Below are 26,135 nucleotides of genomic sequence, written 5' to 3' on the forward strand. Positions count from 1 at the left end.
TAATGCAGCATGTGAAGGTTATAGCCTATAGATCCAGACAGTTAAAGAATCATGAGAAGAATTATCCCACCAATAAATTGGAGCTTGCCGCAATCATACACACCTTGAAAATCTGGCGCCATTGTTTATACGGAGAGACCTTTCAGATCTATACCGATCATAAGAGTTTGAAACACATATTCACTCAAAAGGATCTCAACATGCGTCAGAGAAGGTGGATGGAACTCCTTAAAGACTATGATTGTGATATCTTATATCATCCGGGTAAGGACAACGTGGTGGCAGATGCTCTCAGCAGGAAAAGTGTAGGTATCTTAACCCATATGATGGTTTTAGAATACAGGCAAATTGGGGCCACACAACAGGTTTGACTTCAGGACTTAAAGAGAGTCACATGTTTGGGCCATCTGACCGTCCAACCCAAGTTAATCTAGAGGATAAGGGAAACCCAGTCAGTCGACCCCGCCCTAGTAACCTGCAAGATTGATGCAGAACAGGGAGTGAGCTCAGGATTCCGAGTCTCTACCAATGGATTACTCCGATTTTAGGACAGGGTGTGTGTCCCAGACGACAGTGAGTTAAAGAGAGATATCATGACAGAGGCCTATAGCTCGAAGTTTGTCATGCATCCCGGAAGCACCAAAATGTACCAAGGCATGCGACCCCGATTTTGGTGGAATGGGATGAAGAGAGACGTAGCTGATTTTGTATCTAATTGCTTGGTATGTCAGCAGGTCAAGGCAGAGCATTAGCGCCCAGGTGGGTTACTTCAGCCTTTACCGATCCCGGAGTGGAAGTGGGAACATATCACCATGGACTTCGTAACAGGGTTACTCAAGGCACGCTCAAGACATGACGCCATCTGGATAATTGTTGACCGGCTTACCAAGTCTTCTCACTTCTTAGCCATCAGGATGACCGATCCCTTGGACAAGTTGGTTAGAATATATATTCAGAAAATAGTCAGATTGCATGGAGTCCTAGTGACCGTGGTATCCGACAGGAACCCCAGGTTCACTTCTCGGTTTTGGAGTAGCTTTCAGCAAGCCATGGGGACAAAGTTGTCTCTCAGTACTACCTTCCACCGTCAGACTGTTGGACAATCAAAAAAGACAATCCATACACTTAAGGATATGCTCCAAGCTTGTGTCTTTGACTTTGGGGGCCATTGGGACGATAATCTATCCCTGATAGAATTTTCGTACAACAACAACTACCAAGCGAGCATTGGCATGGCTCCGTATAAGACGTTATATGGGCGCCCATACAAATCGTCAATTTGTTGAGAAGAAGTGGGCGATAGAAAATTGTTTGGCCCGGAGCTGGTAGAAGAGACCACATCTAAAATAGTTAAAATCAGAAAGAACATTCAGACAGCTCAGAGCAGCCAGAAGAGTTATGCAGACACCCGGAGGAGAGATTTAGCGTTTGAGAAATACGACCGGGTGTTCCTTAAGGTCACCATTTTCAAGGAAATAAGTAGGTTCGACAGGAGGAGAAAACTGAACTCCCGATTTATTGGACCATTTGAAGTCTTAGACAGGATCAGTACTGCCGCCTACAGACTAGTACTGCCTACAGAGCTCTCCAAGGTCTACAATGTGTTCCATGTATCCATGCTACGTAAGTACAACCCAGTCTCTTCTCATTTCTTAGCTCATGAACCGCTTACACTCCAGGAGCACTTATCTTATGAGAAAGTACCAATCGGTATTACGGACCAAAAGAGCATATTACTCCGCAACCAGGAGATATCCTTTGTAAAGGTCGTGTGGTAGCACCACACGCAAAGGGAGGCTACATGGGAGCTGGAATCAGACTTTAGAGCCCAGTACCACCATTTGTTCAATCACAAGTAAGAGGCAAATTTGAGGGACCAAATTTCTTTAAGGGTGGAAGAGTTGTAACACCCTAATTTTTTTATTATTATTATTAGTATTATTTTATTTTATTTTTTTAAAATTTTTTTATATATGAATATAATAATTTATTATGTAATAATATATAGTTTTAAATTACTTTAATTTAATTAAATAAAAATAATAATAATAATAATAGATAAAATTATTTTTGGAATTTAATTGAAAATAATTTTGGGAAAAAGGGATGAAAATTTGGGTTTTGAGGGTATTTTTGAAAAGCAAATTGAAAATCGGGGATCAAAACGCAATTTAAAAAAATTTCACCACGTCAACAGCCCAGTCAGCAGCCCCGGCCAACCAGGACACGCCGCGTGGCAGAGACGCTGACGCAGGAGGCCACGCAGAAGGGAGCCACGTGGGCGATCCGCGTGCGCGCTATCGAACGGCCGAGATCCATTCCTGCGCGCATGGACGACCCAGATTGCACGCATATGAACTGCCCATATTCCCCATTTAATCGCGATCGGACGGCACAGATTAAATTGCGATAGACGGCTCATATTAAAAACGAAAGGCTATAAATAATCTCATCCACACCCAAACCCTAACCCTAGCCGTCAGATCTCTCGCCGAAGAAGACAGCCCAGCCACCGGGGAATCGATCACCGCCACCCGCCGCCGCACCGGAGCACTTTCCAGCCATCAAACGAGGTAAAAATTCTCTCCTTGGCTCGGATTTCAATTTTAAACCCACCTGTAGCTAAATCGGAGCTAAAACACTGGCCAATTGGCCAAAAAACACTGCCGAAGCCCAGTGGTGCCGGCACGGGTTTTTTCAATTTTTACCTCCGATGAGGCCCTTCTCGATTCCCGTTTGATGTAATTTTTACACCATTGTGACCACCGTTCCTTCCTTTACAGGTTGACCGGAGCAAAACACCAAATTGCGACTTGAGCTGGAGGAGCCGCCGCACTGGAGAGCTCCGCCGCCGGTAAGTTTCGGTTTTCGATATTTTTTCGGCCCACCGAGGGCCCTAGGGGTGTTTTATCACAGGAACCAATGCAAGTTTGGCCGAATTCGGTCAAAAACGATCGGAAACGGCCAACTCGAGGCGGATTGCCGCCGCTTGCCGGAGCACGGTGGAGCCGCCGTGCCGAAATTCCAAAATTGGCTGAGTAAGCTCTGAGTCTGATTTTGAGTTATTTGGGGACATGTACATGTACCGTAAGTGCATTTTAGTTTTCGAGAAAAAAAATCAGGGAAACTAGGGACTGCCCATAGACGCAGTGAAAAATCAGTTTTAGATTTCGAATTAATTAAGGATCCCGTACCCTATTTCCTATCGCGGAATTAGAGTTCAATTGAATGGAAATATCGTATTTTTGTAATTAATAGATATGTATAATTAATTAAGGTTGCTAATGGAGCCCAAATCTAATATATTTTTCGGTCAGTTCCTGTTTTATTTATTTTACAGTTTTAAAGGTGTTACGGTATGTGGCTTATTTATTCTATGGTTTCGGATACATGAATCACTGTTTACTTCACTGTTGCTTGGTTTCGTGGATTTAATGTATGCTTGCCTTGTTGAATGCACGTTACTTGTTAAGTGTTCATGTTTATGTGAGAAACAGAAAACTAAGAAAAGAATAGAAAAGAATTTGTGAATTGATAAATGGATAAGTTGACAGTCTCACTAGATATCGTGGGAGATGGTGGACGAACCGGGTTCATAGAAAACCTTACCAGGAACGTTGTCTCATACTGGACGGGGTATGGAGACTTTAAATATTTTGGCACCCATACCGGACGGGGTATGGGGAGGGCCTTGGAATTAAGTTGTTAAAGTGAATAGTTCACGTGTAGCGGGGGCCCCTATGGTTCCCCATGGATATTGGTAGACTGATAAAAGAGGAAAATTGTTGTTTGATAATTGAAATATAATAGTATGACATGTGCTATGTTACAGAGTGTGTATGATTACATGATATCTATGATCTTATTATTTTCTAAGGGTCGTTTTCATGAATATCACCGAGGTAACTGGACAATAAAGAGTTTTATTATTGATAAATGAATTTGTTAAAAATTATGCTCTACTAGTTGTTTTTATTTTCTTCCAACATTTACTTCTGTGACAGTGATATAGTGTAACGTCTTTACTGGGTTAGTGTAGCTCATTGTTTACTTAACCATTTCAAATCAGGAGGACTTGGTTCCCGAGCCTATTCCGCAGGAAGACGGCGAGTAGATACCTAAATATTTTATAGTTTTCCTTATAGTATTCATTTCTAGTATTTCCTTTAGCTAACTTATTCTTTCATATTTTTAGTACGTTTTGGCTATTGTGTAAGAGATGTTAACCATAATCTTTTATTTTGCTTCGCACTTAGAATTTTTATATACATTCCTTTTTAATTTTTATATACTGATTTTTTATTTGTTTGGGATATTTGTATGTACTATTAGTGTGTTTCAATTCTCGAAGAAAAAATCAGAGAACTCGAAAATCGTCTGTAGGCGCAATCAAATAGTTTAGCTTTTCGGACATCAAATCGAGTAAGGATCCCTCACCTTATTCCCTATCATAGAACTTAAGTCTAAATAAATAATAATACAATATTTGTGTGAATTTAAAAAATTTGTATAGTTAATTACGGATTGCTAATGGAGGCAAAACCTGAAATTCTGTACTGTTGATTTGTTGATTGTTTTACAGTTCAAATGCATGTTAGTACCTTATTAATTAATTTTATGGCTTTGAATGCATGTATGGTTTATTTTATGTGTTTACTGCTGAATCGAAACAAATGAAGGTTAAACGGTAAATATTGTGTGATGAAATAAATAAATGAAACGGTAGCCTTACTAGATATCCTGAGAGATGGTGGACGGACCGGGAACATAGGGAATCCTACTGTGAGTGTTGTCTCATACCGGACAGGGGTATGGAGACTTGATAATTTGACGCTCATATCGGACGTGGTATGGGGACGACCCCCTTTTCCCTCATACCGGTCGGGGTATTGAGATTTGGTAAATTGGTGCTCATACCGGACGGGGTATGAGGACGACTTGTAATTGAGAATGTTAAATGAAAGGGTTCACGTGTAGTAGGGACATCCCTATGAACCCTCATGGATACCAGCAGGCTGGTAAAAAGAGTGACAGTTATTGTTTGATTTATTGATGATGAATATAGATTTATAATATTTACTATGATTGATGATTATACATGGAATCATTATCTGTATAATATTATAGTTTATATAGATTATTTTTATAAATCTCACTACACTAAGTGAACGGTAAATGATTTTTAGGACTAATAAATGAGTTTGCTAAATTTAGTGCTCTATTAGTATTTTTTTTATTTTATACCAACCTTTACTTCTGTGTTGGTAATATAGTTTGATATCCTTACTGGGTTAGTGTAGCTCATCCCTTATTTAACCATTTCAAATCAAGAAAACAAGGTTCTAGAGCTCAATCCGCAAGAGGATTGCGAGTAGATGCTAGATTTCTTTATTTTTCGTTTATTTCTTTATTTCTTGTGTTTCTTTAAAAATTGAGAATTCCGTAACACTATTTGGTACTTTCAGTTATTTGTGTAAGGAATGTAAATCCTGAACATTTATTATATTTTTGTACTTTAATTATCTTTTATTTTCTTGGGATATTTCCAGGGTCGTTACAGTTGGTATCAGAGCCGCATTCATCGGACTCATTTCTTACATAAAATCCTTAGGGAACACCAAAATAATAGATCATCACTCAACCTTCCCTTGTGAAATGTAGGTACAGATAGATGAGAAGATGAAGACCCCCACTAAACTGAGCAGCCCAGGATGGTTCGCTTAGAAAAGATATTGACCAGATATTTGAGATGCTGGAGAGACTCATTGCCACCCAGCAGGGCCAGGAAGAAATGAATGAGCTACCTGACCCTCCCCCGCGGCCACAGGTTGAGCCAACCCTACAGCGAGAGGATTTAGAGTCACCCCGGTACGACCATGCTCCTCCGCAGTACCACCCGACGCCACCACATTATGATCTAGTGCCCCAGCCACAGTACCACCCGACACTATCACAGTACAATCCGATGTCCCCACCGTATCAGTAAGTAGCACCGTATGGCCACCCAGTCCATCCTCAGCATGGTCCAGTCCCTCTTCCACAGGACCCAGCTCCTCCCATGATGGACCCAAACTACATAGAGAGGTATAAAAGATTAAACTCATTTACTTTTGTGGGATGATCCTCTTTTGAAAATGCCGAGTATTGGTTAGCAAAGACAGAGAAGACCTTCAAGATCTTGGGAGTGACTCCCAAGTAGAAAGTCACCATTGTCACCTACATGCTAGTGAGAGAAGTAGACCGTTGGTGGGAACTCAAACAAATCACCCTGCCTGTTCCAGTTACTTGGAAACAGTTCCTGGCGGTCAGGGTATATTCCAGAGCATTTCCGACATCTAAACGAGATGGAGTTTGTACAGTTGGTTTAGGAAAATATGACTGTGTCAGAATATGCTCACAAGTTTTTAGAGTTGGGCCGATATTCTTCTGTGACATTGTTGGATGAAGGCAAGAAGGCTAGAAGGTTTGAGTGGGATCTCCACTAAGAGATCAGACAGCAGTTGTTTGTGATGGAGCTCAGGACTTATTTGGTTTTTCTGGCCAAGGCACAGTTAGTGGAGAGAAGCTTCCGCACCTTCTCTCAGGCAGCAGAGAACCTCAGACCCTCAACTCCACCCTGCAGACCAACACTTACTGCGCCTGTTCAACAGAACAAGAGGCCCAAGCTGATGATTCAGGCTCCCCCTCAGGCTCCAGTGGTAAGACGCGGTAAAATCTGTCAGCATTGTGGCAGGGATCATGAGGATCGACCTTATTATCGTCTCAGTAACACATGTCGCATATGTGGTAGTGCTCAACATTATACGAGGAGGTGCCCGAGAAACCAGACTAGGCAAAATCTCATATCCAGGCAGAGCTTACAATCTAATCCAGCATGTTGCAAAAGTCAACCTGAACATGGTACAGGATATGTACACTATCTGTAACCATCTTGCTCATGTTTTGATTGATACTGATGCATCGCATTTATTTGTTTCACCTATTTTTACATCAAAATTTAATGTATTACCTGATAAACTTGATTTTGTGTTATTTGTGTGTACTACTGGGAGTATTACACTATTGGGATAAGTTGAATACAGAGCCTGTGTCATAGATATAGCAGATAGAAAATTGAGTGTAAACCTAATAAAATTAAACACAGGGGACTTTGATGTATTTCTATGAATGAACTGGCTAGCGGCGTATCATGCCACCGTAGATTATTTTAGTAAGAAGGTTGTATTTAATCCTCATAATGAGGAGCCATTTATAAATTAATAAAAATCGTTTAGCATTTATTCCCTCACAACAAATTTTCTTATTATCGAGTACTTTGACCTTGCTGTTTTCTCTAACTAGGCAAAACCAAGAAAAAGATTTATATTCAAGAGATTCTGATAATTTGAGACTTTCCATATGTATTTCTAGATGAACTACTTAGACTGCTAGTAGACAGAGAAGTTGAATTCATCATAGACCTTTAACGAGGCATCCATTCCATTTTGGTTGCTCCTTACCGTATGAGCCGTGTTGAGATGGAGGAACTAAGGAAACAGATCATTGAATTGCAAGACAATGAGTTTATCCGACATAGTATGTCCCCTTGGGGTACCGAAGTTACCTTTGCCAGAAAGAGAAATGGGATGTTGAGGTTATATATTGATTATAGAGGTCTGAACAGAGTCAAAATAAAGAACAAGTATCTCATCCCCAGGATCGATGACCTCTTCAATCAGTTGTATGGTGCCTAGGTCTTCTCTAAAATAGACATACATTCAGGCTACCATCAGGTAAAAATCAGAACAGAAGACATCCTAAGACAGTCTTTCGAACTAGGTACGGACACTATGAGTTCCTAGTCATGCCATTTGGACTAACTAATGCCCCAGTCATCTTCATGGACTTGATGAACAGGGTCTTCAAACAATTTCTGGATCAGTTTGTTATTGTATTCATCGATGACATCTTGGTTTATTCAAAAAGAAGAGAGGAACATGCTCACCATCTAGCTAAAGTTTTATAGGTTCTTAGAGAAAAGAAGTTGTATGTAAAGTTGAGTAAGTGCGGGTTCTGACTTGAACAGACTACCTTTCTAGAATACATCATATTAAAGGATGGAGTGTCAGTGAACCTCGAAAAGGTTGAAGCAGTGTTCGGTTGGGAAAAATTGACATCAGTTGAGGAGATTCGTAGTTTTCTGGGGATGACAGGTTATTATCGTAGGTTTGTGGAAGAGTTTTCTAGTTTAGCTGCTCCTCTAACTCGGCTCACAAAGAAGAATGTTAAGTTTGAGTAGAACGAGGACTGTGAAAAAAGTTTTTTAGAACTAAAGAAGCAGCTGACTATTACACCTGTGTTGTCCTTGCCAAGTAAATCAGGTGGATATACAGTTTACAGTGATGCCTCCTACCTAGGTCTGGGTTGTGTTTTAATGCAGCATAGGAAGGTCATACCTTATGGGTCCACACAGTTGAAGAGTTATGAGAAAAACTATCCCACTTATGACCTAGAGCTTGCCACAATCATACACGTCTTGAAGACTTGGCACCATTATTTGAATGGGAAGACCTTTCAGATTTATATCGATTACAAGAGTTTAAAACAGATATTTACTTAAAACGATCTCAACATGCATAAGAGAATGTGGATAGAATTTCTCAAGAACTATGATTACGACATCTTGTATCACTCGGGTAAGGGCAACATGGTAGCCGACGCATTCAGCAGGAAAAATGCAGCTACATTAGCCCATTTGATGGTTTCAAAAAGCAGACAAATAGGGGTCGCACAACAAGTACGACTTTAGGACCTGAGGAGAGTCACATGTTTGGGCCACCTGCCCGTTCAGTCTGAGTTAGTCCAGATAATAAGGGAAGCTCAGTCCTTCGATTCCACCCTAATAGCCCTCAAGAAAGATGCAGAACAGGGAGTTAACTCAAAATTTTGAGTCTCCGCTGATGGGTTGCTCAGATTCCAAAACAGGGTGTATGTTCCAAGTAACAGTGAGTTAAAAATGGATATTATGACAGAGACCCATAACTCAAAGTTCGTAATGCATCCTAGAAGCACTAAGATGTACTGAAGTATGTGACCCAGATTTTTATGGAACGGGATAAAAAGAGATATAACTTACTTTGTTTCTAAGTATTTGGTATGTCAGCAGGTCAAGGTAGAACACCAATACCCAGGTGGGCTACTTTAGCCATTACTAATCCCAAAGTAGAAATGGGAATATATCACCATGGACTTCGTGACAAGATTACCTAAGGCACGCTCAGGACATGATGCCATCTGGGTAATTATCGACCGACTCACCAAGTCTTTCCACTTATTGGTCATCAGGATGACCGATCCCTTGGACAAATTAGTAAGACTATATATCCAGAAAATAGTTAGATTACATGGAGTGCTAGTGACAGTAGTGTCCGACAGGGACCCCAAGTTCACTTATCGGTTTTGGTATAGTTTTCAATAAGCCATGAGAACAAAGTTGTCTCTTAGTACTGCATTCCACCCTCAGACTGATGGACAATCAGAAAGGACAATCCGTACACTTCAAGATATACTCCGAGCTTGTGTCCTTGACTTCGGGGGGCCATTGGGATTACTATCTACCCCTGATAGAGTTCGCTTATAACAACAGCTAACAAGTGAGTATTGACATGGTTTCATATGAGACGTTATATGGGCGCCCATACAGATCGCCGATTTGTTGGAAAGAAGTGGATGATAAAAAATTATTCAGCCCAGATCTGGTAGAGGAGACTATATCCAAAATAGTTAAGATTAGAAATAACTTCCAGACGGCTCAGAGTAGGCAGAAGAGTTACGCGGACACCCGGAGGAGGGATTTAAAATTTGAGAAAGACGATCGGGTATTCCTTAAGGTCACTCCTTTCAAGAAAATCAGTAGATTCGGCGAGAGGAGAAAATTGAAACCCAATTTATTGGACAATTTGAAGTCTTAGACAGAATTGGTATTGCCGCTTATAGATTAGTACTGCCTCTAGAACTTTCCAAGATACATAATGTGTTTCATGTGTCCATGCTACGCAAGTACAACCCAGACTCTCTCATGTCTTGACCCACGAGCCTCTTCCACTCTAGGAGGATCTGTGCTATGAGGAAGTACCGGTCGGCATTGTGGATCGAAAGAGCAGATTACTTTGCAACCGAGAAATTTTCTTTGTAAAAGTCATATGGCAAAACCACACACTAAGGGAGGCTACGTAGGAGCTAGAATCATACTTTAGAATTCAATATCCCCAGCTGTTTAATTGAGAGTGAAAGACAAATTTAAGAGACCAAATTTCTTTTAAAGGGTGGAGAGTTGTAACACCCGAAAATAAAATTGTATGTAATTTAAAAATTAATAAATATAATTTTTTAATTTATTTTTCATTTAATTTAGGGTAAAAATAGAATAAAAATTGAAAATAATTTTGGGAAAAAGGAATAAAAATTTGAGTTCTGAGATATTTTTGAAAGAAAAATCGAAAATCGGAGGTCAAACTGCAAGTTAGGAAAGTTTTGCCACGTGGAATGCCCGATCAGTAGCTCTGATCAATCAGGACACGCCGTGTGGCAACGGACACTGACGCAGTGCCATGCGGGAGGCCACTTGGGTGATCGCATGCCCGTGATTGAACGGACCAAATCCATTCCGCACGCACGAACGGGCCAAATGTATTCCCTCCTCAAAGGCGATCGGATGGCCAGATTTAGACGCAATCAGATGGCCCAAATTAGATCGCGATGTGCAGTTCAGATTGGATCGCGATGAACGGTACATATTCGCTCCCGATTTAATCGCGATCGGACGGTCCAGATCAAACATGATGAACGGCCCAGATAAAAAACGGATGGATATAAATAACCTCCATTCGTACCAATCCTTAACCTTAGTTGCCAGAATTCCTCGCTGGAGAACCGGCCGCCGGAAGGACACCGCCGCTGCACCGGAGCTTTTTTTTTATCACCAAAAAAGATAAAAAAACTTTTTTTGCTCGAAATTCAATTTTAAGCACACCCATGGCCAAATCGGAGCAAAAAGACTGGTTAATTGGCCGAAAAACTCCGGCGAAGCCCAGGGGCACCATCGTAGGAAATTTCACAAAATGCCTTCGATGAGACCCTTCTTGTTTTCCGTTTTGTGTAATTTTTTCACCGTTGTGATCACCGTGTCATTCTCTACAGGTTGACCAGAGCAAAATACCCAACCGCGATGTGAGTTGGAGTAGCCGCCGCACCGGAGGGCCCTACAGCTGGTGAGTTTCGATTTTTTTATATTTTTTCGATCAACCAAGGCCCTTTAAAGTGTTTTCTAGCTGGGTTCGATGTAGAATCGGTTGAAAACAACCGATCCGAGGTGGATTGCCGTCGCAGGCGGTGGTGCCGTTGCCGGAGCATGGGGGAGCCGCCGTGTCGGAATTCTGAAATTGGCCTAGTGGGCCTTGGAACTGATTTTGGATTTGTTTGGGACATTTGTAGGTACTATTAATGCGTTTCAATTCTCGAAGAAAAATTTAGGGAACCCGAGAATTGCCCGTAGGCGCAATCGAACAGCTTAGCTTTTCAGGTATCAAATCGAGTAAGGATCTCTCACCTTATTCCCTATCATATAATTGAAGTTTAAATAAATAATAATACAATATTTGTGTGAATTTAGAAAATGTGCATAATTAATTACGGATTGCTAATGGAGCCAGAATCAGATATTTTCTATTATGGCTTTGAATGCATGTATGGTTTATTTTATGTGTGTACTGCTGAATCGAGAAAAATGAAGGTTAAACGGTAAACATTGTGTGATGAAATAAATAGATGAAATGACAGCCTTTTTAGATATTCTGGGAAATGGTGGACGGACCAATGACATAGGGAATCCTACCGTGAGCGTTGTCTCATACCGGACGGGGGTATGGAGACTTGATAATTTGGCACTCATACCGAACGTGGTATGGGACGACCCCCTTTACTCTCATACCGGTCGGGGTATTGAGATTTGGTAAATTAGCGCTCATACCGGACGGGGTAATTGAGAATGTTAAATAAAATGGTTCACGTATAGCGGAGACATCCCTATAAACCCCCATGAATACCAACAGACTAGTAAAAAGAGTGACAGTTATTGTTTGATTTATTAATGATGGATATAGATTTATAATGTGTGTTATGATTGTTGATTATACATGGAATAATGATCTGTATAATATTATTGTATGTATAGATTATTTTTATAAATCCCACTACGGTAAATAAACGGTAAATAATTTTTATGATCAATAAATGATTTTGCTAAATTTAGTACTCAATTAGTATTTTTTTTAACCAACCGTTACTTCTGTGTCGGTGATATAATGTGATATTCTTACTGTGTTAGTGTAGCTCATCTCTTATTTAACCATTTCAGATTAAGAAAACTAGGTTCTAAAATACGACCCACAAGAGGATTGCGAGTAAATGTTAAATTTCTTTATTTTCCGTTTATTTCTTAATTCTTGTGTTTCTTTCAAAATGAAGAATTTCGTAATACTGTTTGGTACTTTCAGTCATTTGTGTAAGGAATGTAAATCCTGAACATTTATTACGTTTCTGCACTTTAATTATCTTTTATTTCCTTTGGATATTTTCGGAGTTATTACACATTATCTATGAAATGTTACTAATAATATATATAATTTTTTATAAAATCAAGTAAATTTTTAAATTAAAAGTTGTAACAAAATTATGAATTGTTCTAATTATGGTATCTATATTAATTAATTATTTTTTTTAAGAATGAGAGATAATTAAAATTTAAATGAAGTTTAATTTCTTTTCTGAATTATCAGTGATTACTTAAACACATTTTTTTATCAATTGGTTCATTTGATATTTTTACCGGACACAAAAATTACTTCATACAAAAGTTGAATAAAAAAAGAGTAAAGAAAAAGTACTTTTACACATACTATTATTTTTAAACAATCAAATTAAATTCAACTAATTATTCTCAATAGACAAATTAAGATAAGAAAAAATGATTAAGAATCTTATTATTATTCAACCCATAATAATTGTTTTTCTTAACTTGATTTAATATGTTTTCTCAAATCCTATTTTCTGAATTTTGAAAATAGTTATTCCACAATTATTTTTAAATTTAATTAAATTCTTTGAATTTAATAATTATTTAGCTCGTGATAATTTCTATTTTAATTTAATTTAATATATTTTCTTAATTTTTTCCCTAAAATTTTGGTTTTGGAATTTGGTTTTTCTATATTTATTTGGATTTAATTTGATGTTTGAATTTAATATATTTCATATACATTGTTATTTGAATTTAATTTAATTGTTTGAATTTAATATAATTACTGCAATTTACTAAAATTGTATATATTTTTAAAAGTTTTTATTTAATTTGATTTTTTGAATTTAATAATTATTCAATCTGTAATAATTATTTGATTATTATTTAAATAATTATTTGCTTATTTATTTTAAAAATGTCTACCCGTAATAATTACTTTTTCTTAGTTATTAAATTAAAAAAAAATTAATTATTAAGAATAATTGTTTGAATTTAGTGTAATTGTTTAATTAATAAAATTACGGCATTAATGAAATTAATATTTTAACACAATAAAAATTAATAAAATTAAAATTGAATTACCGTTTTAAAATTAATTTTTTCAGATTATAAATTATTTACGGCAGAAGAAACAAAAAAAAAAAAACAGAAAATACAGCCGAACGAGCGCATAATCTCCCGGCTCTCTGTGTCTGCAGCTACGAGGAGAATGCCAGGCGTGCGGGTCTCGAAGCTAGCGATTGCATCTTCATCGCAGCTCTACTGAGTAAAATTTCCGACAGAGAGAGTGAAGAGAATCTAGTTTGTTTGATCGAAAACATTAGTACAAGGATAGACATTGAAAAGGAGAAGGAAGTGGAGAAGATACTAAAGATTTGAGACGAAGATGGAAGGAGGAGGCGGCTTGGTTCAAGACCAATCACAGCAGCAACAGATGCAGGTGCAACCGCAACAGGCACCGCCGGCCGAGAGGCTAAACCAGGAGTTGGTACAGCTGCTCAACTTGGAGTCTCTCAAGACTCGAGTCATCAGTCTTTACAAGGCCATTTCTCGGATCATCGAAGACTTTGACGCCTACGCTCGCACCAACACTACCCCTAAATGGTTCTTATTCTCTCTCTCGTTTGATTTATAACACAAGTTTAGATAATTGCGTTATATTTCAAGTTCATTTTGTATGTCAGTGAGTTCCGCATATCGTTATCGAGTCTATACCTTCTGTAAGTCATGGTTAGACTGTTCATTTTCATTTTTTTTTGAAATAATACTGTTCAAGTTTCATACTTCTGGTTTTCATGTTACTTCCCTGCCTAGTAGAAAAGTATCTTCTTCCTTTTCAAGGGTTCCGTCTCGTGTATGTATATTCTGCTTCTCCTGGAGTTCATAGGAGGAATGACTTTTTGTTAATTCCTTAGCTATTTTAATTTTCAATTCAACCTGGAATCGCTAGGATGGGAAGTCAACGGGAGGGGAACAAATTGAGAATTTGTCAAAGTGGAAATAAGAACTACAAACATAGCACATATTCGTACGATCATTTGTCAATCATTTCTTTGCTTTCCTTCATTGTTATTAGTATTATTTCTGTGAGCTGCCTCTGCTAAAATTCTCTGTGTTGCTCCCAGGCAAGATATTTTAGGGCAGTATTCAATGGTGAATCTTGAGCTCTTCAACATAGTGGAGGATGTCAGGAAGGTTTCCAAGGCTTTTGTTGTGCATCCAAGGAATGTAAATGCAGAGAATTCCACAAGTATGGTTGTTTTATTTGCAATTGACATTATGAAGGCACAGACACACACGGATAGATGAGTAAATTCATGTAGATTAACATATGTATTCGCCCTGAATCATTTCAACCAAGTGCTATGCCTGTTGGAAGTTTCTTGTTATGGTGTTGGGTAAACTCTAATTTGCTTGCTCTTACACAGTTCTCCCAGTTATGTTGTCCTCTAAGTTATTGCCGGAGATGGAAACTGATGACAACTTCAAAAGAGATCAATTGCTTCATGGAATGCAAAGCTTGCCAGCACCCCTGCAAATTGAGAAATTAAAGGTGATGTAGAATTATCTAAGAATCCAATGATGTTTTTCCATGAGAGCCTTTGTTTTAAGAACATACTTTTCTAGCTTTACAGGCTAGAATTGAGATGATTGGAGCAGCCTGTGAAGGTGCTGAAAAATTGTTAGCTGAGACTCGTAAAGCATATTGTTTTGGTTCTCGGCAAGGGCCACCGATTCTTCCAACTTTGGACAAGGGCCAAGCTGCTAAGATTCAAGAGCAGGAGAACTTACTTCGTGCTGCTGTAAATTATGGAGAAGGTGATAGTCTCAACCGCAATATCTTCCTGCCTTTTCTTGCTTTGGTCTCTATCTATCCTTACATTTGTGTATGTGCTTCTCTTAATGTTGAAATTCATACAGGAGATATAACCTAATAGAAGAAACCCATTATCCTAACTCCCTTTTTACTGAAGCACAGACAAGCGCCCTTGTTTTATATTTGAACAAATGGTACTAAATCATGGTGCATCTAGGAGCATAAGCCACTTTTCACTTGTCTTCCTGACTAAAAGAAAAATCATAAAATATCAGTCATGCAGGCCCTAATAATTGGTATCTTCTGGTAAATGTTTGGCTCATGAAAACTGTCAAAGCAACTTCAGCTACTCATGCATGCTTGTCAGTAACCCTCTTCAATTTCAAAACTTGTTTAAAAAAAAATTACAGTCATTTTCTCTGGAGTTTTTTGCTATAATACTATTTTCTTTTCATCTCGAAAAACTTTTGTTGTGAAATTTGCTTCATAGTCCTCCCAAGAATGCTATTATTAGTCTTAACCATAGTGATCACACCATGGATATATTTGGTAGGGTATGAAATGAGCAGAATACCTATGTTTTGGTTAAGCTTGGTAGATGAAGAGAATGGTTGAATTTTATATAGTACCTCGTAAATACTGAAAATTTGTACATGAGGAACCAAAACCCTTGTAATGATCTGCTAATGAATTCTCTTAGAAATGGACTTACTCCAAAATGTGAAGACGGAAAAGCCTGAACCTCAAAGTCCAAAATAGTAGAGAACAGTCAAATCGTTTGCCTAGCCTAGTTCACTCTAGAGAGGCACATCTTTTATCTGGGGCATGTGCCCTTTCAGAAATGAGTATAGGGATGACAATAGCTCAGGTTTGGGGCAGATTTCGTAAACTCGAATCTGACCTCCTTTAGATGAAAGAAACTCGATCCCACCTCGGATTCAGTGCAGGTTCCTAAAAATGACATTTTTTTTCACACCAAGCAAGTTTCGGGTACCCTGCCCCGCCCCACTCCACCCCACCCCACCCTACTCCCTCCTCATCCATATTTTGTCCTTTTTTTTCCTCCTCCTCATCATCATCACTGCTGTTGCCAAGCTTTCTCTTCTCTTCTTCTCTACTTGTTTGCTTCTCCTCTTCTTTCTATTTTGTAAAAAAGCTTCTCATGGAAGCATGAAGCTTTCATGAAAAGCTTCCATGGAAAGCTCTGCATTACATATATATATATATATATATATATATATAGCTTCCATTACACACACACACACACAACATGAGAGCATGGAGGTGACTTTAGTGGGTAAGCCACTTCAGTGGCTAATGGGTGTTAGGGTTTTTTAAATATTCACTATATATATATTTTAGACTTTTAATTAAAATTTTAAAATTATAATATTTAACATATATATACAAAAGTTGCTCGTGTTTGGACAGTTTTTTAATCTTCAAACCAAACCCAAACCAGCTCCGGCCCAGTATGGCACCAACAAAAATCCATCCCAAAGTAACTTGCATCTGTTTTCTTTTGGTTGAAATCCAGGATATATATAAGCCTTAGTTCGGGGTTTTTTTTATGAAATAAAAGCCTTAGTTTGGTTTTGACGGGGCACAAGTTTTTTTGACATCCCTAGATGCTATCTCTAAACTTCCTTGTTCGTCTCTCATCAATATTCTAATTTCTCTGACGTATGTCAGTAGGTGCATGACTAGACGTTCCATATGTCTATTGATTGCCTTGCTTGCCTAGCAGTTATGAAATTTCAAAATGATCCACAAAAAGCTTTTTGTAACTGAAAATCCTCAATTCTAGACCTAAGCAACCATTTATCATCATTATAATTTGGGTCAGTTAGCCTTTGCTAGAGGGGCTATTTTATCATATGTTTAAGACTAGTTTTTTCATCTTTCGCTCAATTTTTTGGAGAGAAAAAAAATCTATTCAGAAGCACCAAGAGAGTGCAAGTCATATACAAAAATTTACATTTTAAGCAAAATATATATAAGGTCTCCAAGATCCTCACTAGAATATAGAGTTTAGTAAATATATCTATTCATCTTACACTCAACGGGGAGCTCAATAAATAGAGCTCTAATTTTCATTAGAGAGGACTGATTTTCAGGCATCCTAAATTCTGTTATTTTGTTTGCTACTAGTCTAATTATAGTTATTGTCTACTAAGACTACAAAATTAAATCAAACTCCTTTGCATTCCTCAAGTCTTCTGTAGCAATGCTTAAGAAGATCAAGAGACCCGAAAGTAAACTACTTTTTAAGCTACTTTTCTTATTTTATGTAATTTATTCACTGTCCTGGTCCAGTCCTACACCTCTTTTCCACGTTTGTACATTTGGACCTCAGAGCATGTTCCTTGTCTCATGTTTAGCATTCTCCCTTTACTGTTAGAAAAGAATCCCCCTTCCCTTTACGTTTACTTCTATCTCTATGCAATTTTGGGGAATGTAGAATCTCAAATTAAGTTGTCTGCACCCTTTTGTGTGTGATGGAGACACTTTTGTGCAGGAATGGTCCTTCCATTGCTATTTTCCTCTATCTGGTGCCAATCCCATCCAATATACCCATTAGTTATACTGCTAATTTTTTACTTTTTATTTTTCATTTCTTTAACATGTATGTATTTGAGAATGGATAAATTGCAATAGTGTCTTTTTCCTTAATTATCTTGTTATACAAATGATGGATGAAATCTTATATATAATTGCCATAAAATGCAAAACTTGAAGCAGATCATTTAGAAAGAAGAAACTTTATTTAAAGAATAGGAGGAGAGAAAATATTATAAAGGTGGAGAATAAGTCCTCCTCAGTAAGTAAAAAATAAATAAAAAATAAAGGATAAAAAATAAAGGATAAAAAATTGAAAACAGTCTGTACTAATCTCCTTTATTCTCTGTGAATGATAGCATCGCAGTCACGATATAGCTTTAAGATGCTTACACTCGGGAAGTGGCCATGTGCTTTTGCCCGAAGGGAGGACATAAAACGACCCTCTTGTTGAGCTGATGGAATGTTGTCTCTCAATCAAGAAAAATCTGTCAGTTCCACATTAGCCATATACCACAAAGACCTGCAAAAATAGCGCCTTGTCATAGTACCTTAGCCTCTTTTCTTACATCGTCCCCTGTCAACTGTAGGAGGCACCACCCAGCTGAGGCCAAACTTATGTATCAGTTCAGCCCACAATTTCTGTGCCACGATACAATGTAAAAACAAGTGGGAGTGAGTCTCAATATTTCTAAAACACAAAACGCATACATCAAGAGACAAGATATGATGAGTTTGTTGGATTTGAAGCAAATTATTAGTGTTTAGCCCTTGGTTAATAGCGGTCCATGAAAATACTTTACCGTCAAAGGGACTGTATGTTTCCAAGATATGTTGGCAATATGAAATTGTTTTTCACTGGGTTTAGAGATAAGGTGCATGAGAAAGATTTACATGACAACCACCCAGAAGAATCAAGAATCGAAGACTATCAATCTGGTTTCGGTGGCAATTTGATTGGAGTCTAGCATGTGCAGTAAGATCATGACATCAGGAGTAAAACATGCTCAATGTTTGTTCCAATTCCAGTCAAACTAAGCTCAAACCAAGCTCCAGCCAATGTTTGTTTCGAAGATTACACCTATACCAGCCATAGTAGCCCCTGCACCCACGAAATTCTTGAAGCATTTTGTATTTTTGGCACCTTCCAATGTTGTTGCTAGAAACTCAAATGAACCCGACACCAGGTTGGAAGAAGAAGGGGTCATTGAATTTGTCTTTTTGAACAAATCAACCTCCATCCTAACTGTATTAGACAAATCTAACTGAGCTCGCTTTCCTGTTGGACAAATTGGTTTGTCAGCAGTTCCAGTTGCTGGTCCACTTAAGGAACCATCAGTTGAAGTGGGGAAGCAGGGAGCCAGTTCATGGGAAAATTCTTGCATTGTTTTTCATAAGGTCCTGTCAGATTTCCGTGATAACATCTGAATCATGCTGGATGTTTCATTTCTGTTCTGATTTTCTCCTTATGTCTTATTGCTTCACTTATGACTAGGACAAGACTCTTGGGATCATTTTAACTAGTTGATTTAAAGCAAAGGTGGAGTTTTTGGATGGTTTCTATTGTCATTTTTTTTCCTTTCTGAGTGTCAGTGGGCTTGAACTGTTAAGATTAATTTGGAGCATCTAGAGGACATTTGCTTAGTTTAAAAAACGAGGAGTTTATAAGCTGGAAGCCTATAAGTAAGTGCTTCTGTAGGGTCCCTTTACTGGTATTAGTTGTGGATATACCTTTTTAGAAAATCCAGCAGGTTATCAGAGTTACTTCTTTCCTTTTGGATTAAAAAAACTTGTTAGAGATAGAAGAAAAAGGTAGAAGCAGAGTGTAAGAAATCCTCCTAGTTCAGAATAATAGGCAAAAAGAAGAGGAAAAAACCACATAAAAGTAAACATGGAGCCAGAAGCCAGTTCCTTTGTGACATGTAGTTAAAGAGACATCCCTAAAGAACCCATGAGCCTTGGCTCACAAAGATGCGAAGCAAATCATTCTTTCTCAGAGGAAAAAATCAAGGGATCTTGGAAGGTTCTAGCATTTTCTCTGCCCGTAATACCCATAAAACTACAGAAGGAGCTCCTCTCGAAAGCCCCTTGGATCAATTAGAGTCTTTACTTGAATTTTTACCTGTGACACTTACATTGCATTTGGTTAAAATACGTATTCTATTCTTTTCTCAATTCCTAGATCTTCATTATTTTTTATGTAAAGCTGTATGAGAGTGTATCCTTCCGTTGGATAAGTTGATTTGAAGGGAAAAAATCCTAGTGAATGACTGCTATTTGTGCAAAAGTGGGGCATGGATGTACAATCATATCCTTTTTTTTGGTGTCTGTTTGCACATTGTATTTGGTATTTGGCTTACAGTCTTCTGGGTTGAGTTGGGTCCCTGCTGGCAATATGAGGGAGGAGCTTCGGGTGTGAAAGGGCATTGGAAGTGATAAACAACCATTAAAGCTTATCCTAGCTACCTTTTGGGTAATTAGGGTGGAAAGGAATAGGAGGGATTTTAAGGGGGATAGAATCTTCTTGACAGATTTTAGGATTCATGGTTTCAGGCTCTAAGCTTTTCACCAAGTGGTCTATTCTAGAGAGGACGTTGTGGACCTAATAGATATTTTATTAGAGATGTAAATAGCTTTGTACATGGGTTGCAACTAGTTGGTGCTTCTCTATATGTACACTTTTTCTTCAAAAAATTATTTGATATGTAGAAGTTAATTGTAGTTTATAAATACAATGCATAATTAAATCAATTTCACTCCGATTTTCAAATTTACAACTATAGAGCATGAAACCATGAACAACGAAAACTCTTAAGTTGATTGGAATATAAAATTGACTAGGGATCATGTTGCAAATTTGTATTAAAATTTTTATCATGTTTGTATTATATGCTTGTTCCTTTTCCATTATATTAGAATTTGAACCGAAATCGACATAATTGCAAATCGGAGCAAGGGGCTTGTTAAGATAGAATCCTTTGATCTATGGGATTTGGTGACACAAAGTTTGGATACAATTCCATTGCCAGAATTGCTTCTCTGTGCACAACTTCTTGTGATAAGATCAGATTACAAAACTATCCGCCTCAGGAATAGTTAACTTCGAATAATCAAAGAAGAATATCCATATCCAAGGAAAGGACCTGCCATAGAAAAGGACACAGACTAATATGACCGTCTACATGTGCAGGAGATTAGTTTATCTTTTTTCTCCTCTTCCATTTGTAGCTTTCTATAAGAGGACCCAGTAAAGGGAGATAACTCAGCTGCTCGGTAACTTCACTAGTTTGACATGGTGGTAGATAGCATCTTCATTTGCTTAAAAACGTGTTACCTCTGAAAGTTGTTAAACTATTTGGGTAAAATACACATGTTATTATTTAATCAAATAAACATAGAAAATGCAACAAATATTTGGGACTTGGAATATGCAAGCGTGAAAGTAAAAGTCTTTTAATTGGTCACTGTGTTTATATTTTGAGAGCTTATAAGCTTATTAAGTTCATGTCACTCATTTTCTAAATAATCTATTACAAGCTACCCAGCATATAAGCCATACCAGCCAGTATCAAATATATCATCATAGAGAGCTTATAAGCTATCTTTTGACTACAAAATAAGTTAAGCCATACACCCTTGTAATTTTGTGCGGATAGCCTTTGTTTGAGATGCTTTGCTTATGTCAGTTGTGTTAATATGCAGGTCTTCGGATACCTGCAGACCAGAGGCAGAATACTTCTGCACTTCCAATGCATCTTGCAGACGTGTTATCTGGACCTGATGGAGGGCATACTTTCACTGATGCATCCAGTAACAGTCAATCTCTTGTTTTACCAGCATAAGCAGTTATTCCTATTCTATACTAGATTATTTCGTGAGGCTATTGAGGAGGCATTCTAAACATTCTGATACAGGCATGTATACGAAGAATACTCCACCCATGTCTTCAAATAGCATTAACAATCAGGGGATGTTGTTGCAGGTAAAATTATTGGATAATTTTATTTTATTTGTTAAGTAGGATTTTTCCAAAACTCTCTAAATGGTGCATTTGCTTTACAAATCTCATTGTCTTGATGGTTCTTTTTAATTTTCTTGCTGGCTCATTTGAGGTCCATTTGGATTGTGATACCCGATGGGAGGTACTTCTCCCTGGCCTTGTTTTTCTTTTTTTTAATTTACCTTGTCAAAGATAGATGCTTCTTTTTGAATATGCTGACTGCATATTTAGTCCTGCATTTTTCTAGTGTCATTTCTAATTTGAAAGTTTGGCTTGAGCAGTCTAGAATTCTTCTAGGATGAACATAGGGTTGTTTATGACTGATATTTGCCATTTGGATTGGTAGCTTTGAGTGAAAGGGAAGACTTCTGACCAAATTCATCAATGTTTTGGTTAAGTATGATAATATGTTTCATGGGTCTCGTCTATAAGTTATATATGCTATAGCATGCAACTTAGGGGCAAACGCAATCTAACTGTGTTAAACATGAGAGAGGATTTGGAGAAATTGAGAGATGGTTTGGAGATAATTTATGGTATTGACATAACGATGCTGTCCATAAAGATATGCCACCATTTGGTGGGAGTTGCATCTCTGTCACCCATAGAAATTATGAAATTGGTGATATTGTTTTGTTCAACATTTATTTAAAATTTTCATCTTTAATTTGGTAAGAAATCATTAATTTAAAATGTTTATTATGCCTTTGATTAATTTTTCAATTTAAATGTGGTAACAAGGATTGTGAGAAAAAATTATTACCCCGTCTAATAACAGGTTGTATGGGAATGCTTATGACACCCAACATTCTATTGTTTGATAAAGTAAAAATTTAAGGAAAAAAGAGAACCTTTTTCTTAATTTATGGTACATGTGCATAAACTGCTTATTTTCTAGCTTTTTCTTAGAGAACTATTTATTATCAGATTTATTTATTTTGAACAAAAACTAATAATAAGCATTTCTATTTAAACACATAATTATTTACTTTCCAAACTTTAAGTTGTTTGTTAGTACCTAGTGCTGTTAGTATGTATCTTTTAACAATCTCAGAGGCACTCTGGATAAACTTATTCGTAATTTGTCATTTTCTTCATAAATATGTGAAGTTTTATTTGATTCATGGAATCGGTAAGAAAACATTTTCTGTTCAAAACATTTTGATGGTATTGGTGTTTGTGCAACATTGTGGAAAATGTTCTCCATTTGCCATACAATGCAAAATCTTCAGACTTTTTGAAAAGATTAATACAAGAATCTTTTGCCGCATACTGGCCAAATCTAATGCAAATGATATGAAGGAAAAGGGACACTGAGCATCGAACAAAACAAAGAGTGGAGGAAAAGAATTGGTAAAAAAACAGAGCATACCTAATAGTAGCTGAAAGGAAGACCAGGATGGAAGAGAAAGAGAGGGAAATACCTTATAGGAGAAGAAAAGAGGTGGAATAAATTAGTTCTGTGAATTCAAAACATAACTGCCCAGTTTGCAAACAATCGATTGTTTTCCTCTTTTTTTTCTGGCTTTATTTTCCTTGGATTAGAAAAAGTGTTCCAATTGACTTCTCTTTTTCCCTCAACTAAACAGAAGAAAATAGAGATTTCATGCAAACAACTTTAGAAACAACAAAATTTGATCCATAGTCATATGGTTATTGCATAGGAGTGTTGACAGTCCCTTCCAGATAAAAAACCAGAACAGACTGAATAGAACATATCAAACTTAATATAGTCTGGTCCAGTCTTCAGGATGTGATATGTAGAACTGAAGAAAGTCGATCCATTCGGTCCGGTTCTTTGATCTGGACTGAACTAGACCTACTTACAAAATAAAGCAATATATTAGTTTATTAATTTTAAATTAATTTAATATTTAATATTTAAAAACAAATCAATGTGGCATTTTCAAAACCAAAATTTCAAAATTTGAATTGGATGACTGATTGTGATTGTGTACTTATGATGAATAATTAGACTAGCATTATTGATTGGATTGGATAAATGATTTTGCATTGGCATTGGATGAATGATTGTGGTTTTGCTTATCTTTTATTCTTTTGTAATCTAAGTTTTTTTGGTTGTTTTCTGCTGGAGGGTTCCCCAGTTTTCTTTTTGTACTATCCTCTTTTCTCTTCCTAATAATATTTCTTCCTTTGTTAAAGCGTAAACGTTAATAGTTATTGTAGTGAATCATGTGCATTTACGTAGTCCTTAACAATGTAAATAGCATGAGTAGCATAGAAAACAAGATACACATTACCATATTAGTCAAAGTAGCCATTAATTTTTTATAACCACATCCAAAGGAGAAATCAAGAACCGTTATAACTTACACTCCTAAAAAAACCATTGGAGTCATTATAATTTCCATAAGAAGTAGTGGATGATATGGATGAATGTCTCACTAAATGCAAAGTGGCATATTATTGTTTGTTGTGGTAACTAGTGAATTACTTCAGGTACGGGACCACTGTAAAAGTCTTTATGGTTAGCTTTGGTGTCAAACATCTATTTTTTAGGTGCAATCAGTTCAATTAATGGAACCTTTTACCTTATGTTAGATTTACACAGACAACTTTGCTTTTTTTTTTTTTAGTTATTTAATGCATTTCTAGATTAGTCACGACAATGTAAAAGTGTTGTTTGTTATATCTGATATGAATAGTTCGGAATTTGTCATGCTTTCTAAAGTTCAGATTTATTGTCCTATTTCATAGGCGTTTCTTCTGACCGTGAAAATCTATCAGGCTACTGGAGCACAACTTATGGCAAGATCAGCTGCCTCTCCTGGTGCTGCCAATGCTACTTCCATTGACACAACGGCATCACCACTTCCATATGCGAACTCCCCCAGATCAGGTACAGCTATGATGAATACACCATCTCCTCAACAGCAAACCCAGCAGCAGCAGCAGCAGCAACAACAACAGCAACAACAAAGGCAGAAAATTATGCAATTGCCTCAGCATCAGCAGCTACTTGCTCAGCAGCAGTTCAGGCAATCTCCAATGCAAGGACTGGGTCAGGTCTGGAATTTAAGATCACTAATAATTTTTAATCAGTGCTTATGTTTTTGCACGTGTTCCTACACTTTTTTTTTCCTAATGGAGACATCAGTACAATTATACTTTAAACTAGCCTAATGTGGCCTAACAGACACTACATTAAATTGTTGGTGTAATGTCTATGATATAATATTACTTGCTGGAGCATTTTTAACTCTTTAGATTTACTTTGCACATTTTGCAGAACCAGCTAGCCCCACTACATGATTTACAGGGCCAGGCTCAGCAGAAGTTTCAGTCGGTAAATAACACATTTCTTTTGACATAGCTTCTTATTCCTTGCATGTAAGGTGCAGTTTACATATTGATACAAGATGCAGGATGGCATGAGTCTGGATCTCAAAGATTTTTAGTAGTATATCCTAGTAATAAATGTTATTTCAAAAAAAAAATCCTAATAATAAATGGAGTTCAGGGTTGATAATTCGCTAAATGCTGGTAGCTAGGGTCCTAGGTTGTGATCCTTCATATGGGGCAAGATATTGAGGTTTGAAGCTGGTTATTTTAGCTCTTAGTTAAAGGAATCAGAAACTATGGGAAGTTAGGGAGCAATAACTGTGAATTATTACTTTCAGTGAACTAGGGCCAATAATCCAAAAATGTTTCTTGTGAAGCTCTTGGAGTAGCACATTCATCTGCTCTATGGTGTTACAAATTCCTCTAATTTAGATCATGTGCTAACAAGGGGAGACCGCAAGTAACTTAGCCATCAAGCATCTAACGAGGGGAGATCACATGTATGTAACCTATCAAGCATCTATGTATCAACCAAAATTTATGTATCTAACATCACTTTGTAAAGGAAAAAGTTGACAAACATTCAGCATGTTAGTGGGTTTAGGTCAGCCTTGATACCATATGTAACATGTGGGGTCCATTGTCCCAACATGCTAGTAATTAGTTACCATTATCGGGCCACAATACCCATGATCATTTTTTTAATAGAAAAAAAGTATTTTTCAAGATGAGAAAGATACTAGTCACAATCATGGAGAAAAGATATCCTCCTAGAGCTTTCTAAGAAAAAACTTAAAACACAAGAATGAGTTACAACCGAATCCCCGAGGGTGAAAAATTATTGCCTTCTAATTTTTGTGTAACACATAAGTAGCAAATATTCAAAAACTTTCATGGGT

General features: G+C 37.3%; 1 protein-coding gene across 3 annotated transcripts in view; it reads left to right on the forward strand.

The window, feature by feature from the left end:
• The first annotated feature begins 13,688 nt into the window (after nt 1–13,688).
• Nucleotides 13,689–26,135, forward strand: part of MED8 (mediator subunit 8) — a 33,859-nt gene continuing 21,412 nt past the window's right edge. For 2 of the 3 annotated variants that reach the window (XM_088220748.1, XM_088220749.1), the window contains exons 1-8: nt 13,689–14,161; nt 14,683–14,807; nt 14,986–15,110; nt 15,193–15,376; nt 21,636–21,743; nt 21,848–21,915; nt 24,652–24,960; nt 25,184–25,240. In XM_088220748.1, the coding sequence (XP_088076874.1) occupies nt 13,944–14,161; nt 14,683–14,807; nt 14,986–15,110; nt 15,193–15,376; nt 21,636–21,743; nt 21,848–21,915; nt 24,652–24,960; nt 25,184–25,240 (1,194 nt within the window). In that variant the 5' untranslated portion in view covers nt 13,689–13,943. The remainder of the gene's footprint in view (nt 14,162–14,682; nt 14,808–14,985; nt 15,111–15,192; nt 15,377–21,635; nt 21,744–21,847; nt 21,916–24,651; nt 24,961–25,183; nt 25,241–26,135) is intronic. The other variant, XM_088220750.1, reaches the window with a different exon arrangement.

The sequence above is a fragment of the Carica papaya genome, chromosome 5 (genome assembly GCF_054855325.1).
Source record: "Carica papaya isolate Zhongbai chromosome 5, ASM5485532v1, whole genome shotgun sequence".
NCBI classification, from domain to species: Eukaryota; Viridiplantae; Streptophyta; class Magnoliopsida; order Brassicales; family Caricaceae; genus Carica; species Carica papaya.